The following is a 27,860-nucleotide window of genomic DNA, read 5'->3' on the forward strand; positions in this document are numbered from 1 at the left end:
TGTGCACCACCAATAGAAACGTGCTGCTGGCTGTGGGCTCTTTGCTATTCAGCTGTGTGGTTCCTTACTCTCTCCTGGATGGCTGTCCAAGTGCTCATCTTACAGGGAATGCTGCTGGTGCCCTGGGCAGACCAGCATCTACACTGTCACAAACTTGCAGAGGGGCAGCCCCTCTGTGATTGGATGGGGCAGAGGCTGTGGGGTGCAGGGGCAGAAGATTTGAAGGGTTGTCTCCTCTGTAGCTCAGAGGACTCAGGAGGAGGAGTGGGCTGCTGGATGTGGGATGGGGTTGGCCACCTGAGCTGACATACAGTATGTGTTTTCTAGGCCATCACCAAATTTGGGGTAGTTTGGTGCCCCACATTTTGTGGTACTCTCCACATCTCTGTAGTTTATAGGTCCATGGAGGACAGCCCTTGAAGGGGAGTAGTAGGATGAATTTTCTTGGACTCTCACTTCTGGGCTATGTCTACACTAGCCAAAAACTTCGAAATGGCCATGCAAATGGCCATTTCGAAGTTTACTAATGAAGCGCTGAAATACATATTCAGCGCCTGATTAGCATGCGGGCAGCCACGGTGCTTGGAAATTGATGTGGCTCACCCCGACGGGGCTCCTTTTCGAAAGGACCCCCACCTACTTCGAAGTCCCCTTATTCCCATCTGCTCATAGGAATAAGGGGACTTCGAAGTAGGTGAGGTCCTTTCGAAAAGGAGCCCCGTCAGGGTGAGCCACGTCAATTTCGAAGCACGGTGGCTGCCCGTATGCTAATGAGGCGCTGAATATGTATTTCAGCGCTTCATTAATAAACTTCGAAATGGCCATGCAAATGGCCATTTCGAAGTTTGGGGCTAGTGTAGACACGGCCATGTAGAGATAAGGGACCGGTGGAGTGGTTTGTTTGGTGTCCAGGGTATTTGAGAGTAACTTTTCTGGGGAGTGCACAGGGGTACTGGAACAGTGTTTGTGGTGGAGGTACTGAGAACCATTGCACTCAGCTGGAAACCTTGTGTATGATGGAAGACACCTGGGGGTGGGACAACAACATATCCAGCACCTGTGGGAGTCAGGATGCAACATCACCTTAAAGCCTTTGAGCTCTGCCTGCTTCTGCCTGCAAGTGACACTGCTTGTCAGTTGTGCACCCAGGTCCCTCTTTCTCTGCACACTGTGGCTACCTAAGGACTATCTATATTCCTGTAGCTTGTCACTCCAATAAAAGATTAAGAGATTGGATTGCATTGGGCAGCTACCCATGTGGTAGCTCAGACATGACAGTTGCATGCAGGTGGGTGGCATACAGCCATGTAGATGCACTCTGTATGCATGCAGGCCATACAGGGCCAGGTGTGCCATCCACGTGTACGTGTGTGCACCCTGATCTGGAGGTTCAGAGGTGTTGAGCGTCTATACTTCCAAACGACTCAGCTGCAAACTAAAGGTACTCGGTGCCTGTGAAGATCCGCCTGGGTGCCTCAACTTTAGCTGTAAGACTCCGTTTGCACCACCAAGGCTGTGTCTGCCTGTGTGTGCATGTTTGCAGCTGAGCTGTCCTTGTTGAGCCGTGTGTGGGGAGAAGGGAGTTTTAGCTATTGGTGGCTACGCTGGGTCTGTGTGTGGTGCGTTTGTGGGCCTGTTCCTGTACTCGCGCCCCCGGTGCGTTTGGCTTTTGCTGCCGATGTGGGGTGTTGCAAGCGGAGTCCCGCCCAGTCCCTTCCCAGCCGGTGCTCCAGGCCGGGGGCTGCAGGCAGCCGCGTACGTGAGGCCGCCTGTGCCGGGGACAGGGGAGGGGAGGGGAGGGGAAGGGGAAGGTTAATTTCAAAACAAGCTGAGCTCGCGAGGGAGGGAGCGAGCGGCCGGCGGAGCGGGAGGTAAGCGCCGCGCTGCCTGGCCGGGCGCATCGGGGCGCTGCGCGCCGGGCACCCCCTGCAAGCGCCAGTGGGGAGAAGGGAGTGAGGTGGGAAGCGGAGCAAGGCGCGGGCTGCTGGGCTCAGACCGGGGCGGCCGGAGGGGTGTGTGCGCGCCCGTTGGGGTTCCTCCATGCGGGCGCGCCCGGTTCCTCCCTATACGCCGCCCCCACGCAGGCACCCCCTTTCCTCCTCCACCCCGCCCCCAGCTCCGTGCGGTCGTACTTGCAGCTCGCCCCCCCCGCTCTATGCGGGCGCCCCCTTTCTTCCCCGCGGCCCCCCGCACCCCCCTTTCTTCTTCGCCCCCTGCACCCTCCCGCTCTGTGCAGCCGACCCCTTTTCCCCTGCCGTGGGCGGCTGCTCCGTGCCCTCCGCTCTTCCCCTCCCCTCCCGTTCCGTGCAGCCGCTCTGTTGTTCCTCTCCGCAGGGCGCAGCGTTCATCCCCTGCGTCCCCCGCTGTCCTCCCCCCACGTGCCATGCACCCCTCGTCCGGCACGCCGCGTGCAACAGCCCCGTACACCCCCTATCCTCCGCCCCGCCCATTGGCCGCGCCCTCCAGCCCGATCCGCTGCGGCCCCCGCGACCCCGTTCAGTCCTATTCCCCACAGTCCCCCGACGTGCATCTCGCCTCCCCTCCACCTACCCCGTTCCTTGCTGCGCGCAACTCTCCCTCTTAGTCCATATCCCCTCGCTGCGTGCCCGCCGAGCACCCCCGGTTGTCTCTTGCCAGCCTCCCCCTGCACCTTCTGCTCCCCTCTGCCTGCAGCTCCTGGCCCTACACCCTCTGTTCCCTCTGCCGGGAGCTGGCCCCTTTGTCACCATTCCCTTGGGCACCCCCTTTCCTCAGTGAGTAACACCCATATATTTCTTTTCCGACTTGCATTTAGCTCCCCTAGTGCCGTCCGGGGCACCCCTAGGGATCCCTCTGAGTCCCCCGTCCTCCTGCAGGTCACACTGGCTAGGAATCTCTCCCGCAGGGTCAATCCCAGGAACCTCGCCTGCTCTTCTTGAGCATCCTGTCTCGAGCTAACGCTCATGCTTCCCTAGTCCCAGGCCTGCTGCTTGTTAATTCCTCAGGCAGTTGGCTGGGTCCCCATTCCCTCCTTGCCTCCTCTTCCACCTTTCTCCTGACCGTACACACTTGACTCAGGTACTTCATGCTGCCTCCTATTGCAGGGGTGCTTACCCCCCCCCCCCCGCGCTCTTGCTACATGCCCCCCCCTTTGTGTTCTGCCCCAATGGTGCCACGCCCCCTCCTGGCTGTGCTCTTGTATGCCACGCCCCCCGTTTGTTTCTGCCCCCATGCATGCCAACTCCCCCCTCCATTCTATGCTCTTGCCCTGCTAGGTGTGTGCCACAGCCCCCATATGTTCTGCTGCACCCCTGGCCTGGTGCATGCATATCATGTGCTCTTCTTTCTGCTATGCTCCTGGCCCTGTGCATGCATGCATGCATGCCATGCCCCACTCCCGGCCTGGTGCACACATGCCACGCCTCCCTCCACACACACCCCCCCCGCTGTGCACTCCCAGCATGGTGCACACATGCCACGCCCCCCTCACCCCCCCCCTTCACTCTTGGCCTGGTGCACATATGCCACACCCCCCTCTTCTCCCACACTCCTGGGCTATCTACATATGCCCCTCCCTCCTCCTGTTCTGTACTCATGCCCTTGTGCAAACATGCCGCCGCCACCCCCCCCCCCCCCCCCCCCCCCCCCCGCAGTGCTTCTGTTTCTGGTGATTTAGAATACACACCACACCCTTGTCTCTACCCTTTGCATGTATTTTGCACTTCCATCCTTTACATACCTTCCCATTGGAGCTCCCATGCTTGCAAGTCCAAGCCTTGTTGTACCGCACATTGCACTTTTTTTTGCAAAAACTTCAGCGCCTTTCCCTGCGCTGCCGCAGTTCCCTGGCATGCAGGACACGCCTTCTCAGACTTGTCTGTTTGTATGCATGGCACCCCCTCTTCTGGCATGCCACATTCCTTCTGCTGCTGTCCTCTCGTGAGAGCATGCCATGCTCTTGCACTGCCCTATTGTGAACAGCCAGAAATCCACCCTCTAGCGCCCCCCCCCGTGCCGTTTTGTCTGCCCCTGGCGTTCCTCTCCTTGCCCTTTTCAAAGTTTGCCACAGCCCCGACGTACTCATCCCTGCTCCTTTGCAGCCATGTGCTGAAGGCAGCTGAACAGAGTTTGCCAGCCCTAGGCTTGGTTTTGAGAAATTAGCAAACCTCCGCCTTTTCCTTCCCAGGCTCCCTCACCTTAACCCCTTAGCGTTGTCTCCCTTTCTCTAATGCTAGGTGGTGGCTGATGGTGGTAGTTGTGGGGTGAGGAAGCTTTCTTTGGGTGGTGAGGCTGCTGCTGTTTTGAGTACAGCCCCGGTGTATTTGTAGCTGTACGTGTGTTTGTAGAATACAGTAAGGTCTCAGAGGGCGCAACCCCGCTCTTACGTGTCTGACCCTGACCCCACCCCTTGGCATGGTTTAAACCACCTGCAAGCGGATCTGGTTCAACCCGCACCTGCTGCCCCACACAGCTCCGGCGCAACCCACCTGCTGGCTCGCAAGCTGCCTGCCTGCGCAGCTCTGGTGCGACCACCCTGCCAGCTCCCAAGCTAGCTGCCTGCCTGCCTGCCCGCCCGCGCTGCTTGGCTCTGGCACAACCCCCTTGCTGGCTCACAAGACATCACCACCCCCTCTGGCGCATGGCTCCGGTGCAACCCCCCTCTCCCCGCCTGCCCTCCACAGCTCCGGTGCAAGCCCCCTGCTGGCTCACCACCCAGGCATGGCTCAGGTTCTGGCTCAACTCCCCACCCTCACTGCTGCAGCCCAGCTCACCACCTGCACTCAACTCCACCCCTAGCCCACCCCCTCCCGCCCGCCCGCCTCCCACAGCCCCAACCCACCACTGGGCTTAACCCTCCCGAACTGCCCCCCCCACCCCAGGACTTACCTTTCTGCTGCTTCCCCGGCTGCAAAACGTGTGTTCTGCAGGGGGAAAAAGCCAGACCTCAACTTGTGCGAAATCCAGGTTTACACAGGGGTGCGTGGAAAGGAACCCTCACGTACTCTGAGACCTTACTGTATATGCTTACTGCCCAATTAAAAATTCTCTCTAAAATTCCTGTCTCCTCCTTGAACTCAGCCCGCAACATGGACAAGCACCTGGAGATGAAATATGCAAGATGGCCCTCTTCCCCCATACACTCAAGCCCAGGGCCAGAGACCCCTGCCTACCCTGAATGAAGTCTGTCATAAAAATGCAGTGGCGTATGAAATCACAAGTCTGAAGTTTTCTGTAACTTAAGTGCATGGGTGACAACTTGTCCTAATTGTCATCAGATTAGCTCCAGTTGTAGCAGGATTGGCTAGCATCTTCCAAACTGGGACGGTGTGTAGTGTTTTTAATCAGAAGGATCCCAAATGCGTTGCAATGACCATGAATGAATAATACAGGCTGCGTGGCTAAAATGCAGCCAGCTCTGGGGTGGAGCCCAGCAAGCAACATGGCAGAGTGAAGGGGAAATTTTGCTCAAGAGAGATGGCGCAAAGTGCTGTTTCTTTAATAAAACACCATCTGGTCTTTAGTGGTCATAAAGAGCAGGTGTGATTCAGTGAGTGTCTGGAAGTTCCTTGGTCGGTAAAGTTGGAGGGAATTTAATTTTTCTAATTTGGAAGGTTGAAGGGATGAATTGATTCAGCTGGGATTTGAATATCTGAGCCCAGAGCCCAAATCTGCCCCACTGGCATTTGGTAACACTTGATTTTTAAGGATGGGAACATTGAAGCCCAGATAGAAGTAACTCTTCAAGGTTACCCAGCAAATGAGGCACTGGCAGGAGTTAAACCTAGTCAGCTGCACTATCTACTAGGCTACACCACCTCCCATATTTATAGAGAGGTCTGCTCTTATTCTCACTTATATTTAATATACATAAATAGAAGCCATATTTGTGATGTGAAATTGAGTCTTCCCCATGTGTAATTAGGGAGCTCATTGGTGTTTGCCACAGGAGTGCAGTCCTGGCCAAATTCCTATTCACCTCTACAGTTTTCTTAAACTTTCTCCATGGAGTTTCAAAAGCTGATACAATTTTCACTTCCTGTCTTAATTCATGTTGTGTGAGGCTGCTGCATAGGGGCCATGTTCCAGCCCAGAGTTGGTTGCCCCTGAGTATTGGCTGAAGAGGTTTTGAATCTAGGTCTCAAATCTGACAGCTGGCTCGGGGTGGACATGCGCGACACAGGCAATAGTTTGGGGACCCTGATCCTGCCATCCGTAAAGTGCTACCTGACTCTTCTGGAGGACAGGCACTATATGAAAGTGGGTTAGTGGTGCTGAGGAGATAGGAGTTATATGTATGTTTCAGTCAATCGTGCTACCATTTCGATTTGGACACCCTTATTCATGTGGAGTAACGTGACGCCATGACTAGTTCCATTGACTTTGGGGAGTAAAATGCTCGGTCATGTGCACTACTTGATATTTCCAAGATGATGAAACCTATAAACTACTGTTTCTAAGTAATTAGGCAATCATCAAGATTGTAAGCTCTGCAGGGCAGAGATCACGGGCTCCGTCGTGAGCCTGTAGCACGCCTCACTCAGTACAAGTGGGGCTTCTTGTTACTTCTGCAATACAAAAACTAACAGCAAAATGACCTTTGTTGTACGTTTGGGTGGTCTAATGGGGAGATAGACTAGCTAGTGAGTCTCATGAGTGTCCTTTCATCTCGGTGGGCTGGAACGTTGTCATAACCAAAGCAACCCGTCAGGTCGCGGTAGTTTTGCTAACGGCACTTGGGTACCTAGAATTGGCGGGGTGTACTGACTGAACTGTAGCATTGCTTTGATTGGCTGCAGAGGGAGCACACGGCTCTCGCACAGTCCATGGCGTGTACAGTCACTTCAGGTGGCCTTTTTTTTGTGCGTGTCGCTTTTGTAACCCTGATAGGGGGGAAAAAAAGATGCGAATGGGAACCTGCAGAATCCAGCAGCCTGGTGCATGGGCAACGGTAAACATCATGGGCCACAGGTTACCCACCACTGAGCTAGCATTTAGAATGTGAAATTGTGAGACTAATCCCAGCTCTGCTGTGAATTTGGGCAAGCTAGTGCACCTCCCTGCCTCAGTTTCCCCGTTTGTAAAATGGAATGAGTGACACCCAAAAGCTGTTGTTTTGTTAATATATGACTCCAGTGTGCAAAGAGTGAGGACGGCTATCTTCCCCACTTTAAAGCTGAATGTTGACGATTGCCTCCAAAGTGTGTGCTCGAGGTACAGGAAATCGGTCTGACTCTATGGTGGTTCTCGCCTGTGTGAAGTGTGACTGTCAGCAGTGGACAGGCACCGTGTGCATTAGAAGGCAGAGTTCCTGCTGGCGAGAACATAGTGGTGGGTGTCCAAGCAGAAGACTGTGCATTTGTAGTTCTGCCATTAGCTAGCTTTGTAATTGTGGGCAGGTGGTAGAGAAATGGCACGCCTCTTTCTTCATCTGGAATACAGGCATAGATACGGTAAACTGCAGGTGCAGTGGGTAAGAGGAAGGGTCTTTCCGATACTGTTGCCGTAGGTTGTTGAGAGCCTCACTTTTTCTGAGCCGTATTCGTGACTCTCCTGCACAAATCTGAAACTTTCCGCTCTCGGAAGGGGTCTTGTTTCCTAACATTTCGTCTGAGCTGCCATCTGAAGTTTTTCCGTGTTTTCTCCCTTGTTCTGACAAGCAGGGTGTGGCTTTCAGCTGACTTTATGGAAGGGATGGGCAGAATCAGACCTAGGGGCCAGATCTGGCCAGCCAAGTGTTTGTCTCCGGACCGCCTACCTGACGAGCAGAGCGTGCATACTTACAGCCAGCTGCATGTGTTCAGCTGTCCCTCCCGGCACCTTGTTCCATCTGCAGCTGAGCTGCTCCTCGGATTCTTCTGCTAGCTGTACAGAGGGGGTGGTGGTGGTGCTGAAGTCAGGGGATTCCCTTGCACCCCATCTCTGCAGAGCAGGGAATGGGGAGAGGGAGGCACACAGCGGAGCAGCTCCAGTCTGAAACATGGATAGGAAGTGACAGAGCAGGGGCCTGAGGAGACGACAGAGCAGGACAGATTTCCTTAGGGAGACACAGGATAGCTTCTCTCAGAAACTTACCCAGCAGCAGCCAGCACACACACTCTGGGTGCGTCTACACTTGCACTCCTCTTTCGAAAGAGGTATACAAATGAGCTAAATTGAAAATGCAAATGAGGTATAAATTTGCATATTTGGCACCTGACTTGCATATTCTAATTTCGAAAGAGCTTCTAATTTCAAAAGAAGAAAGCCAGTGTAGATGCTCTTTCGAAAGTAAACCCCATCTTCAAAAGAATCCTTCTTCCCTTTATTTAATGGGTTTCGAAGATGAGTTTACTTTCGAAAGAGCAGCATCTACCCTGGCTTTCTTCTTTTGAAATTAGAATATGCAAATGAGGTGTCAATATGCAGTTTACCTCATTTGCATTTTCCTTTTACCTCATTTGCATACCTCTTTCGAAAGAGGAATGAAAGTGTAGACGCACCCTCTGTGTCACTCTCACACACACCCAGTCTCTGCCGCACACACACTGTCACACGTACACTGCAACACACATTCAAGCTGGGTCACAAAGTCTGTCACACACACAGTGTTTCTTTTTTCACACTTTTAAAATCTTTCTCTCTCTCCATAGCCCCCAGCCCCACCCCTTCTGGACAGCCCAGAGCTGGCCCATGACCAGTACCAAAATTACAAGGGTCATAATACCTTCTCCGCTCGCCCTGTGAGATTCTGGCAAAGACTCTGTTTCTTTTGGTGGTGCACATCCGCACATGCCTCCGTGCACATAACAAAAATTATTCTGCACACAGATGCAAAAATGTAAAGGGAACATTGCCCAGCTGTCATCTGTTCAGCTGAGTTGCTGGGTTTAGCGTGCAAGCTTCAGAATCACTGGCCAGGCAGCAAGGGGCACAGTATCGAAACGAGATCCCTGATTCAACGGACAGGATCGAGCAGAAGCAGGTATGGTGCTGGTGTTCGGGACCACCTGATGTATAAAAACCCTTTTTGAAAGTCAAATACACTCCAAGCCTGGGTCACTGCCAGGTGCTGCATGGACAGGTTAGTGTAAGTTAAGGAAGCTGTGCAGCCCTGTTGGCTTCAGTAGTTGATCGGAACCACATGTGGTTTTAAAGTGGCCGAGGACTGGGCTTGACCGGCTGTAAAACCTTCAGGGAGGGATAGAATTTACAAGGCATCTGGAAAAAGGTAAATTTTCTGGGGAGATACTGAAGTGGGCATTGTAATCCCCAGTTGCTTTGTTGGGAGAAGCGGGGACGGGCTCGTGCAGGGGAAAGCCTAACACTCAAGCCGCTTTAAACAGTATGGAATAAAATGCCCCTTAAAAGCGAGACTCCAGTGCTGGAACACAGCGCTTGGCACGGGCAGGGTTGGAGCGCGTGCTTCTGAAAGGAGGAGGCGTGGTCTGACATGTGGTCTAGTGGTAAACATGGGGATCAGGATAAACGGCCCTTCCATGCGCCGGATGTATGAGCCACTGGAAGTTTCTTTCCCTCGGTCCACTCTGCTGCCTTGTCTGCAGCGTGGGGAACAGTGACCCACCCCTATTGTACAGTGATGGTGGCAGGGGTTAGAGCTGGGAACAGAAGGGGATGGATAGATGGAGATAGATGAATACACACTGGGGTGTACGTAGCTTCCCTTGGTCTCAGGGAATGATCATTTGTACCGTGCAAAAGTCCCATGGTGCCCTGTTCAGCCAAGCACTTAGTGGTACTTAAAACATGTCGCTTTAATACTTCGGTGCAGATACTACCTTGTGCCCGCAGGAGGGTTTCTCCCATCAGTGTAGGTAATCCCCCTCCCTGCGGCCTGGTTAGGCTGATCGAAGCATTCTTCTGTGGATCTAGCGCTAGCTGCACAGGCACTTGTGTCAATGTAACGATGTCATGTGGGTGTGGCTTTGTCTAATTGTCAGGTGAGGTACCCCAGCTGTATGTCTTCTATTGAATCTGGACCTTAATTTTTAAAGTTAAATAGCATGTCTCTTAGAAGTGGGGTATTAGCTCCAGAGCCCTGCTAATTCTCCCGGGAAGTCCTGATGCAATTTCAAGTGTGTACAATATTCTGCTTCACTGTGTCTTTGTTGGGAACATTTTTGAAGTATTACTCTGGCTGTTAACTAGCTATTATATGGCGGTGGATGGATTTTCAGTGGTGGTTAAAGGGATCTGTATATGGAGCTTATAAAAGACCTGTAAATCACCTGGGGTCGGGGGGAACCTTTGGAGGTGAGAGATTATTTGGGATCAGGATCAGTTTGAAATTATCATCTCTGTGGCTAAGAAGGTTCAGACAAAAGACCAGCTCCTTTTTCTGAGATTCCTTGCGACTGAAATGGTATGTAGGATACAGGAGTGCTGTGTAAACTACATATATCTGTCACTGAATTGCGACTGTCTCTGTGGGAGAGCTCCACAGCTGTTTAACAGCGCACAGAAACGCTTTGTAGAATAATTCAAGCCTGGAAATGAAAAGTAAAGCTAACGTCAGATGGCACCACCTGGGGAATTTCAGTGACGGGAGGCAAGATATAGTTGCTGGAGGTTGTATGTAGCCAGGGCACTGGGGTTTCATGCCCAAACTTTTTGGAAAAGCACCCATGGCCTTAAAACAAAACAAACAATAAACCTCCAAAAAACAAAAGCTGCTAGGGCCTTAGTGTTGTTTCGAATCAAAAGCTGCCAACTCCAATGCCACAGCAGCCCCTAGAGGCACCCAGGTGCATTGCTTCAGTGCAAAGTTGCATGGAAAAGCCCAGCTACTAATACTTTTTCTTGGAGGACCTTGGGAGGCGGTGGCTGCTTTCCCCTTTAGTTTCTTACTGGCCATGTCTACACTAGCCCAAAACTTGGAAATGGCCACCTGCACGGCCATTTCACAGTTTTGGGCTCGTGTAGACGTAGTTACTGTAATGTAATTGGTTTGCTTAGGGCTCGTCTTCAGGTACAGCACTCCCACTGTAATGCTTTAATGAAGATGCTTCGGAGCTGACAGGAGAGTTTCTCCCATCAGCGTAATTAATCTGCTTCTTGGGAGGGGGCAGCTCTGTCCACAGGACAAGCTCTCCCACTGGCCTGGTGCTGTGTGCACACGGGTTAGTGGGTGTAACTCCAGGGGGTGTGGATCTATCACACCTCTAAGCAGGGTGGTTGTACCAGGGCAGGTCTGTGGTATAGATCTGATCTTACTGAGGCACGCGAAACACAAGCTCTCCTGTGGCACCTTTAAAGACTACCAGTTTTGTTTGTTAGGTAATGAGCTTTCATGGGTCCCGGGTTCTTGGATTTGCTGCTTTGCACAGGCTGCAGAGAGGCATGAGAAAGCAGCTGGTGGAGATTTCTCTCTGTGCAAGGGAACTCCCTCCTTACGGAGGCAGCCCTGCGGCCTCTCCTTGATACAGGGAGGGGAAGGTGTAGGGCAGGGGTCAGCAACCTTTCTGAGGCGGGGTGCTGAAATTTGACCTTTTGGCCTCTGTGTACCTTCTGAGGTGGTGGTGATACTTTATAAAGTCACCAATAGTCCTACTTAACAACAGCTTCATTCATAAAGAAATCAAGAGGCAGAGCTTTACCTTTTTGGTGGTGGTTGGTAGCATTAGCTGGTCTCTTGTTAATCCATAGGTAGCCTGGCTTTGAGCAAGCTCCCAGCTGCATGGGGAAGGAGGGACAGGGCTGAGCTCCTACCTCGTGTGCAGATAAAAATTGTCACACGTGTGGCTCTTGCCACCTGTGCCGGGGTTGCTGACCCCTGGTCTAGGGCATACATAGGAAAGAGTGTAGTAAGTGGAGAAGACCTACTGCCTGTCCTCCACTGGCATGAGGTAGGGCTGATTCTGTATGCTGTTTGCTCCATCTTTTCTGTGCCATCTAAACACTGAGTCGTCTGTATAGAGCACTGAAAAAGGGGTGTACAGGGGATTGGTGTCAGGATTGCTGTGAGCTAAATCCAGCAGTGACACTCATTCACTGCGTGTCCTTGGTCTCATCACTTTGCTGTTTCACACCTCAGTTTTCCCATCTGTTAAATTGGGTGCCATAACTTGGTAATGTGTGGTGAAGTTGAATTACGGTAACGTACTCGTGAGCAGTGCATTTTGTTATAGTCCTTGCTCTGTTTTGTGCTTTATGCATAAATGTGAAAAGTCTGTCTTCTTTTTGCATGAATTCTCTTTGCTCTCAGGAAACTCCGTATTTTTACGGAAGAAAAACTTGCAAATCTAAAGGACCAGGAAGAGCCAGATGGTGAAGTTCTCTCTATGTGCTTGCTAGAGCAGTGGCAGTGAAAAGGGAAAACCTGTCACTTCAAGGGAAGGGGGAAATAATTTTGGAAAAAGAAAAAGTGTAAGAAAAATTACTCCAGACACATCGATATTACCAAGTGAGACAGGGTTCAGGATAAATGCTTCTAGTGGTACTTTAACCAAATGAAGTGGAGTGGTAAGACTGCATTAATAACCTAACATTGTTGTGTTTTACCACTGTCCTGAAGGGACTCTTGTGGAATGGGCAAGGCTGATGGGGGGAGGGAACACAGAGAAGCTAAGCGAGAGGAGAAAAGCTGAGCGACGCACACAAGGTTATACAGCAAGCCAGTGTCAGAGCTGGAATTTAGATTCGGGATCTCTGTTCTGTGCTTGGACAACTAGAGCATGCTTCAGTCTCTTCCTTCATCTCAGGCTACATTTACACGGCACTCTGCCCAGCGCCTGCCGGCAGAGGTATGCAAAATGAACTTCTCAGGATTGCAAATGGCTGTCCATTTGCATATTCCCAAAACTCATTACCATAGTTCGGCGTCGGTAGAAGAGGGTGCCGGCCCTGTAGAGGCCATGTGGAGGCCTCTGCTGGCTAAACCCCACTGTTGCCAGTCAAACGCTTGAGGCCTAAAGGGCTGGCAACAGAGAGGGGTTCAACCGGCAGAAGCACAGCCGTGTGGCACCCCCTTCTGCTGACGCCGAACTCTCGCGGGGCTATGGTAATGAGCGTTGGGACCCAGCCTGAAAGCCTTTTGCAACTTTCCTCCTCTTCTCTGAAGCAGAACCCTCATAACCCTCTGAGGTATGTTTTTAATTGAACTTTTTTTTTTTCTTGATTTTTCTATTTTTTATGCTTGTTAAAAATGTTTAAATTGTTGAGACACCACTGCCTCCCAGGGAGGAGGCAGTCAGGCCACAGGTTAGATTCAGTTAAGCTCTTTGAGGCCTTCTGCCTCTCCATGTATGTGCCCCACCATGTGGTGGGATAAGCATAGTGGTGGCAGCGGAGACGGTTCCTCGTGTGTCTCGGGCAGCGGGACGGCTTGGGGTTGGGCGGTGTGACGCAGCTGTCTGAGCTGCACAGGGCATGGCTTGAAGCAGGGCTGGCGGCATGGCTAGCACCAAGTGGCGCGGGGCTCGTGTAGCTCTGGGCTGAGTGGCTCTGGCAGCGGTTCCGGTGAGTCACCGGGGTGGGGGAGTGCACCTGACTGGGCGGGGGCAGGGGGATGCCGCGATCAGTTCCATTGGTTTTGGGCACCACTGCTTTGAGGGTTTGCTCCCGTTCCCACTGAAGGCTGTGGCTAAAATTTCTGTTGACTCCCCGGGGAAGTGTGTGGAATATTTGGCTGTGGATTTCAAACTGCAGTTGGCTTAAAATCCTGATTGTCTGTGTGCTAAGGTGAATTCATCTCTTTTGGGGGTATAGGACAGTGTTTCTGAACCTTTTTTAGTAAAGCACCCCTTTTAAAAATAAAAACAAGAAGCAGTGATAGTGTATAGACTAGCATGGCTTACTCTCTGTTACTTTTAAAAATAAGTACCCCCAGTACCTACATATTTCAGACACAATTTTTTTCCTACCATTGCAACACATTTGTATAAACAACTTCATTGTAACGGGTTGGTTGGAAGAAATTGCCTAGGGGCAATTAACTTGCCGTCATACTTATGACTGTGCAAAAAGATAGATAAAAAAAATTTGATGAACATAAAATCAGTCCAGTTTTTTTATTCATAAAAATGTTGAGACACTTGGAGTTAATGTGCCATCTGGGAGAGCTCTGCATTCCCCCAAGGGTGTGCGTATCCCAGGTTGAGAGCCACTGGTATAGGAGGGTAATCTGAAATCTCTCTTAGTCTGGTAAGAGTCTTGGCAAGAGTGTCCAATTCACTGGGACTTGAGGGCCAGGTTGGTGCGATGTGGCGAACAATGTAAAATATGTGTCTGTCACAATGCAGAAGGAATGTTCTTTGTCCTGTAATACACAGGAGCTCAGGTTAGATCGGGGTCAGCAACCCCCGCATGATGGCCAAGTGGGGCATGCAAGTTGATTTTCATTGGCACCTGAGATGGGAGCTTAGCCCTGCCCCTCCCCCCCATGCAGCTGGGAGCTGGCTCAAAGCCATGTTGCGTGTGGATTAACGAAAGACCAGCTAATGCTACCAACCACCACCGAAACGGTAAAGGTCTGCATCTGAGTTTCTTTTATGAAGCAAGCTGTTGTAAGTAGAACTATTAGTGACTTCAAAAAGTATCACCAGCACTCGGCCTGTACGCAGCTGTCAAAAGGTCACATTTCAGCACTCCGCCTTGGAAAGGTTGCTGACCCCTGGGTTAGGTGATCACAACGGTCCCTTCTGGCCTTGGAACCGCGGAAGCTGTGCACGCCCACTGGTGTTAGTGGTTGGGTTTGTAGAGAGATCGCAAGAAGAATACGGCCTTTGTTTGGGAACAGAACATTTAGTTGTTTATTATGGCTCAGTGCCGAATGCTGCATTCATCATTAGAGAATCTGCTAGATGTGCAACCACCCAAGGAGTGTGTGTGTGTGAGGGGAATCCCACCCTGGAACGCACACCTGGCTGAAAGGCCTCTTCCTCCCAGGCAGGGAAGAGAGAGGAAGGTAGATTCTGAAGTTTTTCAGAAGCGCCAGCCCTCTCGTGATGTTTCTGGAGGTGTGGTGTCCTGGAGTGTGACGTCACAGTGATGGGTCTGGTGGCTGCTCACCTGTCTGCAGATCTGGGCATCCTGATACCAGAGTCATGTTGTCAAAGGATGGGAATTCAGGGTAGAGCAGCAGAAGTGGTCCCTGGGCAGGAAAGGCTGGAAGGGTCATGAATTAGTCATCTGGCAGGACAGCCTTATGAAACTGCAACCCCCAGGTATTTCTTGAGGGTGGACCAAGGCGTTACATGTAGGAGTGGGCTGCAAATTAGGAGGTGAAAATTGAGTCCGACTATTGTAAAACTTCTCATGGAATTCATAAATTCAAGGGACCCTTGTGATCTGATCTGACCTCCATAATGCAGGTCTGCACCGCAGTACTTTATAGGTCCTTGGAATAGTCACTGTAAGGAAGGTGGGAGGTGGAAAAGGACCATTGCTGGAGTAATTTAAAACTGGACTGGACGAGGCGCTGGAGGGGACAGCCCTGCTTTGGCAGGCAGCATGCAGTAGGTGAACTATGCTGTCGCTCACTCTCAGGTATCTCTTGCCACAGCCTCCAAACACTGCGTCGTGTGTATTCTGGCTGATCTGGTGGCCACCTTAACTATGTGTGTTAAGAAAGGCTAAAAATAACAAGTGTATCCTGGGGAGGAGGATCCCCAGGTCAGGAAGACTCGTGTTGACCTTCCTGGGCTGGCAGCTGCCCAAAGAGATTGACATACAATGTGGCCAAAGTCTTGCCTCCTGCTTTAACCAGATACATTGGTGCTGGCAGGCCGCTGCACAGTGCCACGCCCACTCACGTTTGCTCAGCCCTTGTGCGTGTCCCAGTGATAATACAGTTGAGTGTGCTGCTGCCGTGCACTGATGATAATATTTATAGTGCTTTTCATCAGTAGGTCTCCAGGAACTTCACAGCCTTTATTGTGTGGACCCTCACAACATGTCTGTGGAGCTGGGAAGCTTTAGACCCCCAGTTTATGGTTGGGAAAACTGAGGCACAGAAGCTTGTTGACTTACTCCTGGTCACATTGGAAGTCTGTGGTGGAGCAGAGAATAGCACCCAGGGTAATTCAAGTCCTTGGCTAGCACTCTAACAGGGTGGATTGTTTTAAATCACTGCTGCAAAAATCATGTAAATCAGGAAACGGGGAAAAACCTTGACAAAAATCAAGATTTTTAATCTTGTGTATTTTTGCTTTCGAGTTAATTTCCCAAAGAGAAGTTTAAAGAAAAAAAGGGATTTGGTTTGCAATTGTCTCTTGCTTTCACACTAAATTTGGGGTGCTTTTTGCTGACCTGTGTGTATCTATACCCCTGAGGCTAACTGGTTAGATAATTTATGTTTATTCATACTTAATTTTTACATAATTATGTTAGTAAATGGGGGATGATGCATTATTTCTGATTTTATTTGGCTCTATTTGGATGGGAATTAAAATTGAATTAACTGCACAGAAACATTTTTAAAAGTATTTAGTAGTTTTAAATACAACTACCTGTGATATGCTGATAGGACAAAAAGTTGATTAAAACATGTTTTGAATATAAACTAAACTCTTTATTTATAAAAGAGGTATTTTCTGTAGTTAGTGAATTTCACTGATTCTAGGTCACAAAATCCTTAGGAATTTTAGAACTGGGAGGTCTCATCTCCTGACACCTCACCCTTTGTTCATAGATTGGAAGGGGAAAACAAGCTTTTCAGTTCCCAAGGGGTTTCTTGCCTTTGAAGGAGCTAGTTGAATAAACTGAAATAAAAACATTCTCTCCTGGCACCTGCAGAAGAGTCTACTGCTGTCAAAAACCGGTTTGAAACAATGGTTCCAAGTGCTTAGTCAGTGGTTTCTGTCAGTTCGGTGGTTTCCTGTTCTTTAAAACTTTGGCAGCAAGTGTACAGCTCTGTGTTAATTACATAATTTACTTTAAGTAGATTCTTGGTAAGTTTAGGCCTTAATATAGGTTGTCGCAATTTCAAACTAAGGTTTTACAAATAAACCTGTATCTGATTTAAATATCCCAATTTTTTTTTTTTAAAAATGCATCATTTTTATTCACTCTGTCCTAACGACCCAACCTCCTTCCACGATGTATGGGGGTGGGCAGGAAGCAAAGTCCAGGTCCAGTGAAGAAATGATGAGAGATCATCATTGAGAAATGATGGCACAGGAGGGAGGTGGCTTTGACAAGGTGGTGGAAAACAGTGAGTTGAGGCGCAGTTTGTGGGTAGCGGCGTTCCTTCCAGTCAAACAACTGAAAGCACTTTTTGGCAGCTAGTAAGCAGTGTAATCCCCATTTTACAGATGGGAAGACTGAGGCACAGAGCAATAGTGACTTGGCTGGGGGGCACCTCAGTGATTGTCCCATTTAGAGCCAGATGTGGAAATCTGGCCTCTTGACTTCCCTGTTGCGACCACTACACAGAGGAGCCCAGAGGCAGCGCGGTGGGTGTTTTGCACTGGCAGTAATAGGACCTGTCTGTTTGTCCTTTACAGAGTGTCGAGATGGCGAGCGTGCTGTCCAGGCGCCTGGGGAAGCGTTCCCTGCTGGGTGCCCGCGTCTCCACACCCAGCTCCTTGGCAGACAGGATGCTGGGGATGGCTCAAATCCCCACCTTGCAGGTGGAGCTCAGCAGAGCGTCTTCCCACCTGGCTTCGTATGAGGGTGATCGGTGCAAGGAGCAGGCCAAGGAGAACAGCACGGTGCCCAGCTTCCCAGACCTGCCCCGCTTACAGCTCCAGCCGGGACAAAGAGTACGTAAAGAGGCTGTTTGTACAGTTGTGACCCGCAGCGTTAAGCCCTGGAACTGGGGTGCAACCCAGCGCTAGCCTGGGCTGTAGCCCACGTCACCCTCCCCCTTGCATCCACACAGAAGAACCTCTAGCTCGAGTGGGGAACCCTCGGCCTGTGCTCCGGATCTGGACTGTAGCTTGTCTGGATCCAGCCCCCGAGCCTCGGGGCTCCCCTCCGTGGCATCTGGCCCACAGCAGGGTTGGGGTGCAGAGCCCCAAGCCTTGTGGGCTGGATCAGGCGAGCCGGGACTGGATCCAGACAGCGGGCGCTGCTGGGGGCGGAGGGACCAGATCGCTGTTCCCCCAAGAAGGGGAGGGGGAGCAGCAGGGGCCTTGGTGGTGCTGCTGGGAGGCTTCACACCGCTGCTGTGGTTGGTCAGAATTCCAGCCAATCAGAGCAGCAGAGGGCGGTGCCTGGGAGCAGAGGGCAGAGGTGCAGAGCCATGTGCGTCCAGGGGTAAGCAGATGAGCTACGCCCCCATCACCCAAACCCTATGCTCTTCAACTGCGCCTGCACCCCTCTCCCACCCCAACTCCCCACCCCACTTCCCTTGGTGGAAAGAGAAAAAGTTTTTGAATATTTCCTGTACTTTCCGTGAGCGAAAGCTCTTCCCTGCTGGACTCTACCTGTCGTGCAAAGGAGGGTGCATATTGGTTTTGTCCACTTGTGTAAAGGAAGAAAAATCTCTGCTTTGGGTGTTCTTTTCTGTCTTTCTTTAGATGGTCATTTGGTCCCATTCTTCTGAGATTTGGTGCTTTTAATCAAGGACACCCCTTTTCTCCTGCCTCTTTCTTTTGTTTCATCTGCCAGCTACATCTTGCCAAGCTTTTTCGGGGAGGGACTGTCTTGGTGCCTCACAACTCTGCAGTGTCTAGGACAAGGGATCTTGATCACTACAGTAATGTTAATAAGGGGAAACCCAGGTGTGGGACACGGGGAGGGGCTGGTTCCTGGACCTTTTGGGGGGGTAGGGTTTTACGGCCCCTGTTAGGGGTCGGAGCAGGGTTATTTTTGCACGCAGTAGTTGATGGAGGGGTGGGGATGGTGCTGCTAGAACATGCTTTCTTTCCTCTGCTTTTGTTCCCTCCAAATTGCAGAGGCAGGATAATGTATCTGCTGTGGAGGGCATTATAGGAAAAGTTGTCTGCCCATGGAAATTAGGCTTGGAGGATCAAATATACAGCTGGCCTGGCAAAACTCCATTGACTTCTGTGCAGTTGTGCCCACGTACGCCTGTCATTTAATTTAGCTCCGGGGTTGTGTCTTGGGGCTCTGGATGAACATGACCCTGTAAATGGGGTGGGGATCCTTGCATTCCAGCTGTCCTGCTCTGACCGTTTAAAGAGGCAGTTAGTTGCCAGTATTCCTGCAAAGGAGTCTCTTCAAGCATTGTACCATATGCTTTATCTTCCGTGTTTCTGCACTGGAGGCACCATAAGAACATAGGAATGGCCATGACTGGGTCAGACCAAAGGTCAATCTAGTCCAGCATCCTGTCTGCTGACAGTGGCTGATGTCAGGTGTCCCGGAGGGGGTGGACCAAAGACAATGATCGTACAATTTGTCTCCTGCCATCCATCTCCAGCCTCTGACAAACAGAGGCTGGGGACACCATTCCTACCCGCTGGGTAATAGCCTTTTATGGACTTAACCGCCATGAATTTAGCTAGCTCTTCTTTGAACTCTCTTACCGTCCTAACCTTCACAGCCTCCTCTGGCAAGGAGCTGTTTATGCTGCATTACGACAAATCCCTGCCTGTTCAGGACAGCGTGGTTGGCAATGAAGCGCGGAATAAAATGGCCAGTTGGCATGTGTTGGTAGTAAGGGGATTGGGCACCTCAAAGGCACAGGCTCCTCCTGGTACGTGACCTAATGGAGAATCTCTCTTTAGTGATATACGTACAGCCTGACACACAGCTGAGAAGTTCTGAGTGCAGCCAGTAAGGGGTGGGTGGATGTGTGTGTGTGTGTTTTTGCTATCGCATGTCTAGGCATGTCAAACTTGAAGCCTGCTGAGGGCCATACAAACAAAACCTGGTAGCTTTCAGGGACACCGGAGAAAATGTACCTCTATCAGAAAGTTGTAATTATTTATTATATAAACATTTTTTCAGTTCTTGTTTGCATATAATACAATAGTTTTAATTGAGACTTTAATTTATTGTTTTATAATTTCATTATTTTGTAAAATTTGATGTGTAAAAATTATTTGCTCATATATAATAATTTTTAATTTACATGTAAATTTAAGGTACTCTACACCCTGGACAGCTCCCAGCTGTAGGGTTGCCAAGGTTCCCCCGGCTCCAGCCTGGAGCGGCCTGACCATCTCCCAGCCCCGGGGCCACCAAAAAATTTGATGGGGCCACATGTTTGACATGCTTGACATACACCTACATGTTTGATCCTTACAGTACTTCTGTGCTTGAAACGGCGGCATTCTGCCAGTTTCTTAATAGCTCCCCATTGTCTCTTGGAGGTTATGTCTTACCCTGTATTCTGCAGCCCTTTGTCCTACTGAGTTTTAAAGGGACCTTGTTCAAGGTGAAAGTCCTTTTTAATTAAGTCCTTGCCTGTGTTTCTGTTAACATCTGTGAATGCCAAAGTAGAGGAATCTGACTTAGGTTCACCCTCTCTCCTGGTCTGGCATTAGACACTTCACTCAGTCTAGCAGCTGAAAACAGGCATCCCAGTTTCCTGCTTGTTTTTAATCTGTTTTCTTTTCAGGGGTTCATGCTCCTGCCCGGTGCTGCAGGGTTGCTGTTCTTTAATCTCATGGAAATATTGCTAATATGCTTTGTAAAATATTGTTGTGGCTAAAATGTAAATTTGGCTTAAATCTGGCCTAGGGGGGCCCCTTTTGGGTTCCCATGGCAATGAACAAAACTTCCCTTGGGGTCTGCAGGAGAATTCCAGTTCTCCCTTATTCCACTGGGGCTTTGAGAAATGCTGCCACTTTTGTATTTACCCCCTTTGGGGAGTTGTGGTGTTACGCTGCTGGTCGCATGGACCGTACCATGTTGCAGTGTTGTAGTATCGGCCAGGACGATGGGTGCGTCTAGACGACGTGGAAGATCAACCTGGTCAGAGTGAATCTTCTGGGGTTCGATCTTACGTGCCTATTAGGGATGTGCCAAATCGAACTGACTGGGGTCGGCAGTCGATCGCTGTACTCTTGAGTATTGCGAGGAGTAAGGGAGGTTGAGGAGAGAGTTTCTCCCATCACCCTCCCTCCGTGAAGACGGCCTGGTAAGTCGATTCTAGCTATGCAGTTGCCGTAGCTAGAATTGCTTGTCGACAGTCAGCTTGCCTGCCTGGTGAAGACCTGCCCGATGTATGGGGAGGGGGCAAAGAGGGGGAACTCTCAAGTCCAAGTGACCAAGTAAAGAAAAGCGGAGATGGGTGACGATTGCTAATACCAGTGTTTCCTGTAAGCTGAGTGCTTGGCCAGCCACCCAGGAGAGAGTCAGCTGCTGGCCAGCTGATTATCAGAGCACCCACAGCCTGCAGTGTATCTTTCTATTGGTGGTGCACCATCTGCATGGGTCTTGGTGCACAGAAGAAAATTTATTCTGCCCGTGGATGGAAAAAAATGAGCGCGAACCCTGGCTAGTACCAGTGGTGTAGGACAGGTGCTGAACTGAGGGATAGGAAAACCCCGTCTTTCTGCCATGCCCAGCCATGGACTCTTTCCCGTCGGGGCTTTGTAAGAGGGGTGCCTGGAGACAAGCAGTGAGCTGCGAGCTGGATTGTGTTCAAGGATGGACAGTGACACTGACCAGCTGTGACCTGTTGTCCCCGTAGGTTTACGTCACCTATAATGGGCAGGAGTGCGCCGGCCTGGTGGAGCAGCACAATCGCCCCAACGACGAGGTGAAGGTGTTGCTCTTGGAGCAGGGGCTGCGTGCCTGCTGGAAGGCAGAGGATGTGAGGCTGGCTGAAACCCAGAGATCACCTCCCCCGAGCCTTCCGATGGACCATAGCCCTGCTGCTGCGATGGACCATAGCCCTGTTGCTGCCACAGGTTCGGTTCAGAGATCTGTTTCCAGGAATATTGATGTACCGAAAAGGTATGTGTCCTCCACTCAACAAGTGTCCTGCACTTGGGATGGAAGAATCCCAAGCATTGTTATAGGCTCAGGACCGGCTGGCTCAGCAGCAGTGCAGCAGAAAGAGACCTAGGGGTTGTGGTGGATGAATGGCTGGATAGCAGTAAACAGTGTGCCCTTGTAGCCAAGAAAGCTAACAGTATATTAGGGTGCACTAAGGCCGTGTCTACACTAGCGCCAAACTTCGAAATGGCCATGCAAATGGCCATTTTGAAGTTACTAATGAAGCGCTCATGGGAATAAGGGGACTTCGAAGTAGGCGAGGTCCTTTCGAAAAGGAGCCCCATCGGGACGAGCCGCACGGCGGCAAGGCGCGTCAATTTCGAAGTGCCGCGGCCGCCCGCATGCTAATGAAGCGCTAAATATGCATTTGAGCGCTTCATTAGTAAACTTCGAAATGGCCATTTGCATGGCCATTTCGAAGTTTGGGGCTAGTGTAGATATAGCCTAAGAGGAGCGTTGCAAGCAGATCAAGAGAAGTAGTTGTTCCCCCTCTATTAGGCACTGGTGAGGCCACGTCTGGGATACTGTGGCCAGTTTTGGGCCCCCCCAGTATAAAAAGGATGTGGATTTGCTGGAGCAGGTTCAGTGAAGGGCAACAAAGTGATTAAGGGACCGGAGCACATGACCTATGAGAAAAGGCTGAGGGATTTGGGCTTGTTTAGTTTACAGAAGAGAAGACTGAGGGGTGATTTAATAACAGCCTTCAACTACCTGAAGGAGAGCTCTAAAGAGGAGGGTAAGAAACTGTTCTCAGAGGTGTTAGGTACCAGAACAAGGAGCAATGGTCTGAAGTTGAAGAGGGAGAGGTGTAGGTTGGATATTAGGAAGAACTACTTCACCAGGCAGGTGGTGGAGCACTGGAATGTGTTGCCTAGAGAGGTGGTGGATTCTCCATCCTATGAGGTTTTTAAGTCGTGGCTTGACAAGGTCCTGGCTGGGATGACTTAGTGTGGGTTGATCCTGCTTGAAGCAGGGGACTGGACTAGATGACCTCCTGAGGTCCCTTCCAACCCTATGATTCACATTTTGGTGTGGAGCCTGATTCTGTTTCATCTTGCCCTGCTCAATGGCCATGTGCTCTGCTTGCTTACAGAATCCCTCTTTCTGTGCTAAGCTACTGTGTTGTGTTGCAGAGGTGTTAAACGGCAGTTGGCTTCTCCTTCAGAGGTGGCTGCATTTCCAGGCAGGGGGAAGTTTATAACATCCCCTGGAATCCTATAGCATGAAGCATTTTTTTTATGGAAGCACTTGCGCATCACTCCATAAGATGTGAGATGCTGCACTCTGGCTCTTTATGCTGTCATGGTGGCTAAAATAAAACCAGAGACAATGGGGTGGGAGAACCCACAGGTATCGTAAAAATCTACCACTAGTCTACTGGGGAGTTGTAAGATTGCCTTAAGGGCTCTAAAAAAAGCCCAGGTGCTAACTCTGGAGTGGTCCATAGGGTGGATTTTATCTAGGGCGGTGAAGGGCTGGTTGCTTCCAGGTGTGATGAGAAATGAACTATCTCCCACCTCTGCCTTGTGTGCACATGGGAAGAGCCCAGGTGTGCGGTGTTGGCCTGTGCAAAGGAGGGGTTATCCAGCATGCTGTTGAATTTAGGATTAGGAGAATTCTCTTCTGGTGTCTTAGGAGGGAAGAAAAAGTTCTCAGCTAAAGCAGACCCCTTTGTGATGAGTTACAAATGGCTTCGGTTCTGTTTGACCTGGGACAGCAGAATGGGGAGAGGTCACAGGAGAAGCTGTGCAGGGAGCCTTGCAGCCTTTGTTTGAATGCCTTAGCGTGGGGAAGCTGAAGAGGTGTAGGTCTGGTCAGAGCTTGGATGGGTGCCTTCTGGGGGAATGACTTGCAAGCAGAGGAAGTGACATAGATGTTCCTGTAGGAGGCTGGAACCCTTTCTGTGTGGTGATAGGGGTAGCACATCACTACGGTGGCTGCCTAAATGCAGGAGAACCTAAACCAAGGCCCCACCGGGAGCCATTGTTCACATGTGTCTGCAATAACCCTCTGTTTTCATGACTTCCACTGCTGAATATAGAAGTCTCTGGATCCCTGGTCCCCAGGCTCTGCTACCTGGTCTGAGGCAGGGATTGGGGAGGCTGCATTGATCCCTTCCTAAGCATGAGCCTTGGAGCAGCTGCTTAACTCCTGCTGTGCACAGGAAATGTGCCCTTCCAGGTGCTCTCTCTGCAGGGGCTTTGGGGGAAGGAGAGACCTCTAAGACTCTGGGCTGGATTTGAAGAGACCCTCCAGAGACAATGCGTAAAGATGCAGCAGGAGGCACCTCTGAAAATCGCACTGGATGCCTCTCTGCATCTTTAGGCCTCTCAAAATCTGGGCCCCGGGACTCGGTCTTGCTGCTGCAGGAGTGTCCGGGAATGAGTGCAGGCAGAGACTGGAGAGCTCTGGGCCAGGCTGCTGAGAAGCTGCAGCAGCTGTGAAAGAGCAGCGCCAAGGAAAGGTCTTCGCTGGAGGGTTTCCTGTCTCATTGCTAGATGCTGCCTTCCTGGCATGGGCAGCTGCAGTAGGTAACAGTTCCGTCTGCAGCTGTCCACGTAAGGGGCTATCGCAAGGGTGATGTGCTTTTTCAGTGCAGGAAGGCACATTGGGATCCCAGGGGAAGGATGGAAGGGAAAAGAGTTGATCAATTATGAAAACATTGTGGGCATGTCTACATTACAGAGTCGTTCCGAAAGTTTATTCCAGAGTTATTGTTCCAGAATAACACGTCCACACAACAGGGAAGTCCCAAAATAAGCAACATTTATTCCAAAATAGTGTGCGCACACAAGAGGGCCTATTTTGTAAAAGAGCCCTGGGAAGCACATAAAAGATAATCTCTCGCATCCAGGGTTCTGTGTCTGCACAGCAGCCTCTCTTCCTTCTAGAAGGAGGTTTACAGAATTTGAAATAAGTCGCCTGCTCTTTCAAAATCATTTGGAAATAGCGGTTTTGCTGTATAGATGCTCACAGAGTTATTTGGGAATAGCAGCCATTATTCTGAAATAACTTTGCTGTGTAGACACACCTTGTGGGCCTTGTCATCTCCAGTATTTGCACCAGTGATTTTTTTCATTGTGTGGGGTCTTTGAAATCACACCCTCTCCTGGACTCTTGCCTTCCCCTCGCTCACTGAAGTCTTTAACACTCCTCTGTCTCCTGGAACAGGAAGGCCGACGCTGCTGTGGAAATGGATGAGATGATGGCCGCCATGGTGCTGACAACCTTGTCCTGCAGCCCTGTGGTGCAGAGCCCGCCCAGCCAAGAGAGCAGCATGCCGGGTGAGTCTGATGGTGCAGCTGGTTGCTGGGCTCCCAGATCTGCCTTCCCCTCTCCCTTTCTCTCTCTGCAGTTGGAGGCTGAATTGAGTTGCAGTTGTGCCACCCATGAATTCTACTCACCTCGACCAATCACTTTTCCCAAGCAAACCAGAGACCCACAGATAGCTGTGCAACTGCCCCTTCCCTCACGGTTGTACGCCCCTGTGTCCCTGCATGCTCTCTGCTGGTGATGTCAGCCTGCCCATCAAACTCTGCTGCAGATGGAGCAAGCTTCTGGGAGCAGGTATATAGAGAGGCCCCCCTACTGCAGCAGATAAGCTGTTGGTCTGGAAGTCCGTAGTCTGATCCATTCTGACGTGTCTCTGGATTGAGAATGTGGCTGGGGATGTTCTCTGCCTAGGGCAGCCTGGACTAGTGAGCGGGCTGCATGCGTGACCCTCCTTCTCATTGGGCTGCAAGATTGTCATGACCCACATGGTCTCCCGGGATAGGGCAGTTTTGCTAATGGCACTTGAGTACCTGGAACTTGCAGCGTGTGCTGGTTGAACCGTAGCAGCGTTTGATTGGGCGCAGAGGGAGTGCACAGCTTTGACAGTCAATGGTGTACGCAATGAGCGAGGGATGTTAATGGTTAACTCGTAGGGGCTGGAGCAGCTTCCCCCCGCCACCCACCTCTCCGGCCCCACAACCACGGCCAAGGAGTTGCACCAGCCCTACAGGGCTGCTGCAGGCAGGGGCACTCCAGCCCAGCTGGAGCAGCCCCGCCTTAATTGGTTAACCAGTTAAACAGGCTTTTACATCCCTGCCATCAGCATGGACCTCACTTCATGTGCTCTTGCTTTACATGCATGTCACTTTAGTAACACCAGTAGGAAAAAACCTACATGTCAAAACCAGCGGAATCTGGTAACCCTGTGTATGGGCTGTGTCAATAGTGTGTCTCGTGGGCCATACGTAGAGCCCTGATAGGCCACAGGTTGCCCATCTGGTCTGTGCTGGTGAAGGAGTTACTGGTTAGGTGTGGAAGGCTGCATGTAGGCCTGGCTCTGTTGGCAGGGGTTTGACGAGGTGGGAGCTCTGACCCATGTAGCTGTGCCAGCAGAAGTCCCTTGGGCAGAGGCAGCTGTCCTAGCACACCAGCGCATGTCCCGATTGGGGCAGCTGGAATAAACCAGGCTGGTAAAAGTGCTGCTTGGCTGGGAGAAGATGTGTCCATGTGGGGCATGAGGTGTCAGCGGGGTAACGTAAGCTTCCATGGAGCCAAACCCTTCCCTGTCCCTGCCCTCTCTTGTGCTGGGGGACAAGGAGGAGATTCTACTAAGGTAGAGGTTTGGGTAACAGAGCACAGATTTCCAGGCCAGGTGCTCAGAGGATGGAGAGCAGGAGCGGATCCCACCCATGGGGGAGGCTCCTCTGATAGCATGGGGAGCTCTCTGCCGCCCCAGGAGTGAGAGAGCCAGGCTGTGAAGTGGGCCACCCAGGCTAGGGAATGGGCTGTTGCAGAGGGCCCCCTGCCTTGCGGAAGGGCTAGTGATGCCCGATCCCTGCACCCACCAGGTGCAGAGACGCCTGCAGTCTTGGCAGGGCAGAGGAGAGACTTCTTGCTGGGCCTGTGAAGAGGAGGGGGAGCCCTGTGCCATGCGGGAGGCCAGTCTGCGGATGATTGGCTTCTGCTGTCTTGATTATCTGGCTAGCCAGACAGCAGGAGGAGCTGGATTTGAACTGGGAGTAGGTGTGCCTCTCTGTTGTGACTGTGCTCCCAGTGTAGACATAGCATAAGTCAGTAGCCACATTACTCCAGTGGCATGTAGCTGTCCGGGAACAATGGACCTGCAGAGGGCAGGCTGTCTCGTGGGGGAGAGGACCAGCCTGGGGGCCATTGCGGGGAGGTTGGAATATCAGGACAGGGACCGCAAGCTGAGTGGCAGCGTTGTGGGGAGTCCGTGCTCAGAACATGGCACCAGGTTCTCCATGACACCCTATGTTGCTGAGCACTGGGGTGGGGTAGCTGGAGCTCTGTCACCCCTACACCTAGGTCAGGGGTTCCCAAACTTCTTCTGGTCGTGGAATACTTGGAGGTCATGGTGCTATCTGTGGGACACTTCTGTCTTCCTTACATCCTCATACTAACCATGAGGAGTGTTACTTACGGAAAATATTTCATGACAGTATTAATTAATTACTGTCTGGTAAATGCAACTCAGCAAATAATTGTGAAACCAGACATTAACAAAACACATGTAACATTGATCCCTGTGGAGTCATTTCAAGAAAACTGTAAAATGGAGAAAATTTTATTTATTTATTTTTTTCTCCCAGAGAATTTGGAAGTGATGTCTGTTACTCAATTTCAGTGGCGGATCACAGCGCCGTAGCTGGTGGAACACAGTTTGGGAGCCACTGACCTAGGGAATAGCAGTGCTGGAGCCCGAAGGGCCCGCGTGATGGGTGAGCCTGGGCACTGCAATAGGGTGGGATCTTCAGCCCATCAGAGATAAGAACATTAAGAACAGCAGCCACACTGGGTCAGACCATGGGGCCATCAAGCCCAGTATCCTGTCTTCCAACAGTGGCCAATGCCAGGTGCCCCAGAGGGAATGAACAGAGCAGGTGATCATCAAGTGATCAGTTCCCTGCTAACCATTTCCAGCTTCTTGCAAACAGGCTGGGGACACCTTCCATGCCCATCCTGGCTAATAGCCATTGACGGACCTTTCCCCCATGAATTTATCTAGTTCTTTTTAC

The 27,860-nt window shown here is 51.0% G+C and overlaps 1 protein-coding gene across 3 annotated transcripts in view; it reads left to right on the top strand.

Annotated features, from left to right (window-relative positions):
• ZNF395 (zinc finger protein 395) overlaps positions 1 to 27,860 on the top strand; it is a 56,183-nt gene that overhangs the window by 563 nt on the left and 27,760 nt on the right. For 2 of the 3 annotated variants that reach the window (XM_074991452.1, XM_074991455.1), the window contains exons 2-4: positions 17,421 to 17,678; positions 21,524 to 21,789; positions 25,003 to 25,115. In XM_074991452.1, the coding sequence (XP_074847553.1) occupies positions 17,430 to 17,678; positions 21,524 to 21,789; positions 25,003 to 25,115 (628 nt within the window). In that variant the 5' untranslated portion in view covers positions 17,421 to 17,429. Of the gene's footprint in view, positions 1 to 1,846; positions 1,872 to 17,420; positions 17,679 to 21,523; positions 21,790 to 25,002; positions 25,116 to 27,860 lie in introns of those variants that run through there. The other variant, XM_074991453.1, reaches the window with a different exon arrangement.

The sequence above is a fragment of the Carettochelys insculpta genome, chromosome 3 (assembly GCF_033958435.1).
Source record: "Carettochelys insculpta isolate YL-2023 chromosome 3, ASM3395843v1, whole genome shotgun sequence".
Classification (NCBI taxonomy): Eukaryota; Metazoa; Chordata; order Testudines; family Carettochelyidae; genus Carettochelys; species Carettochelys insculpta.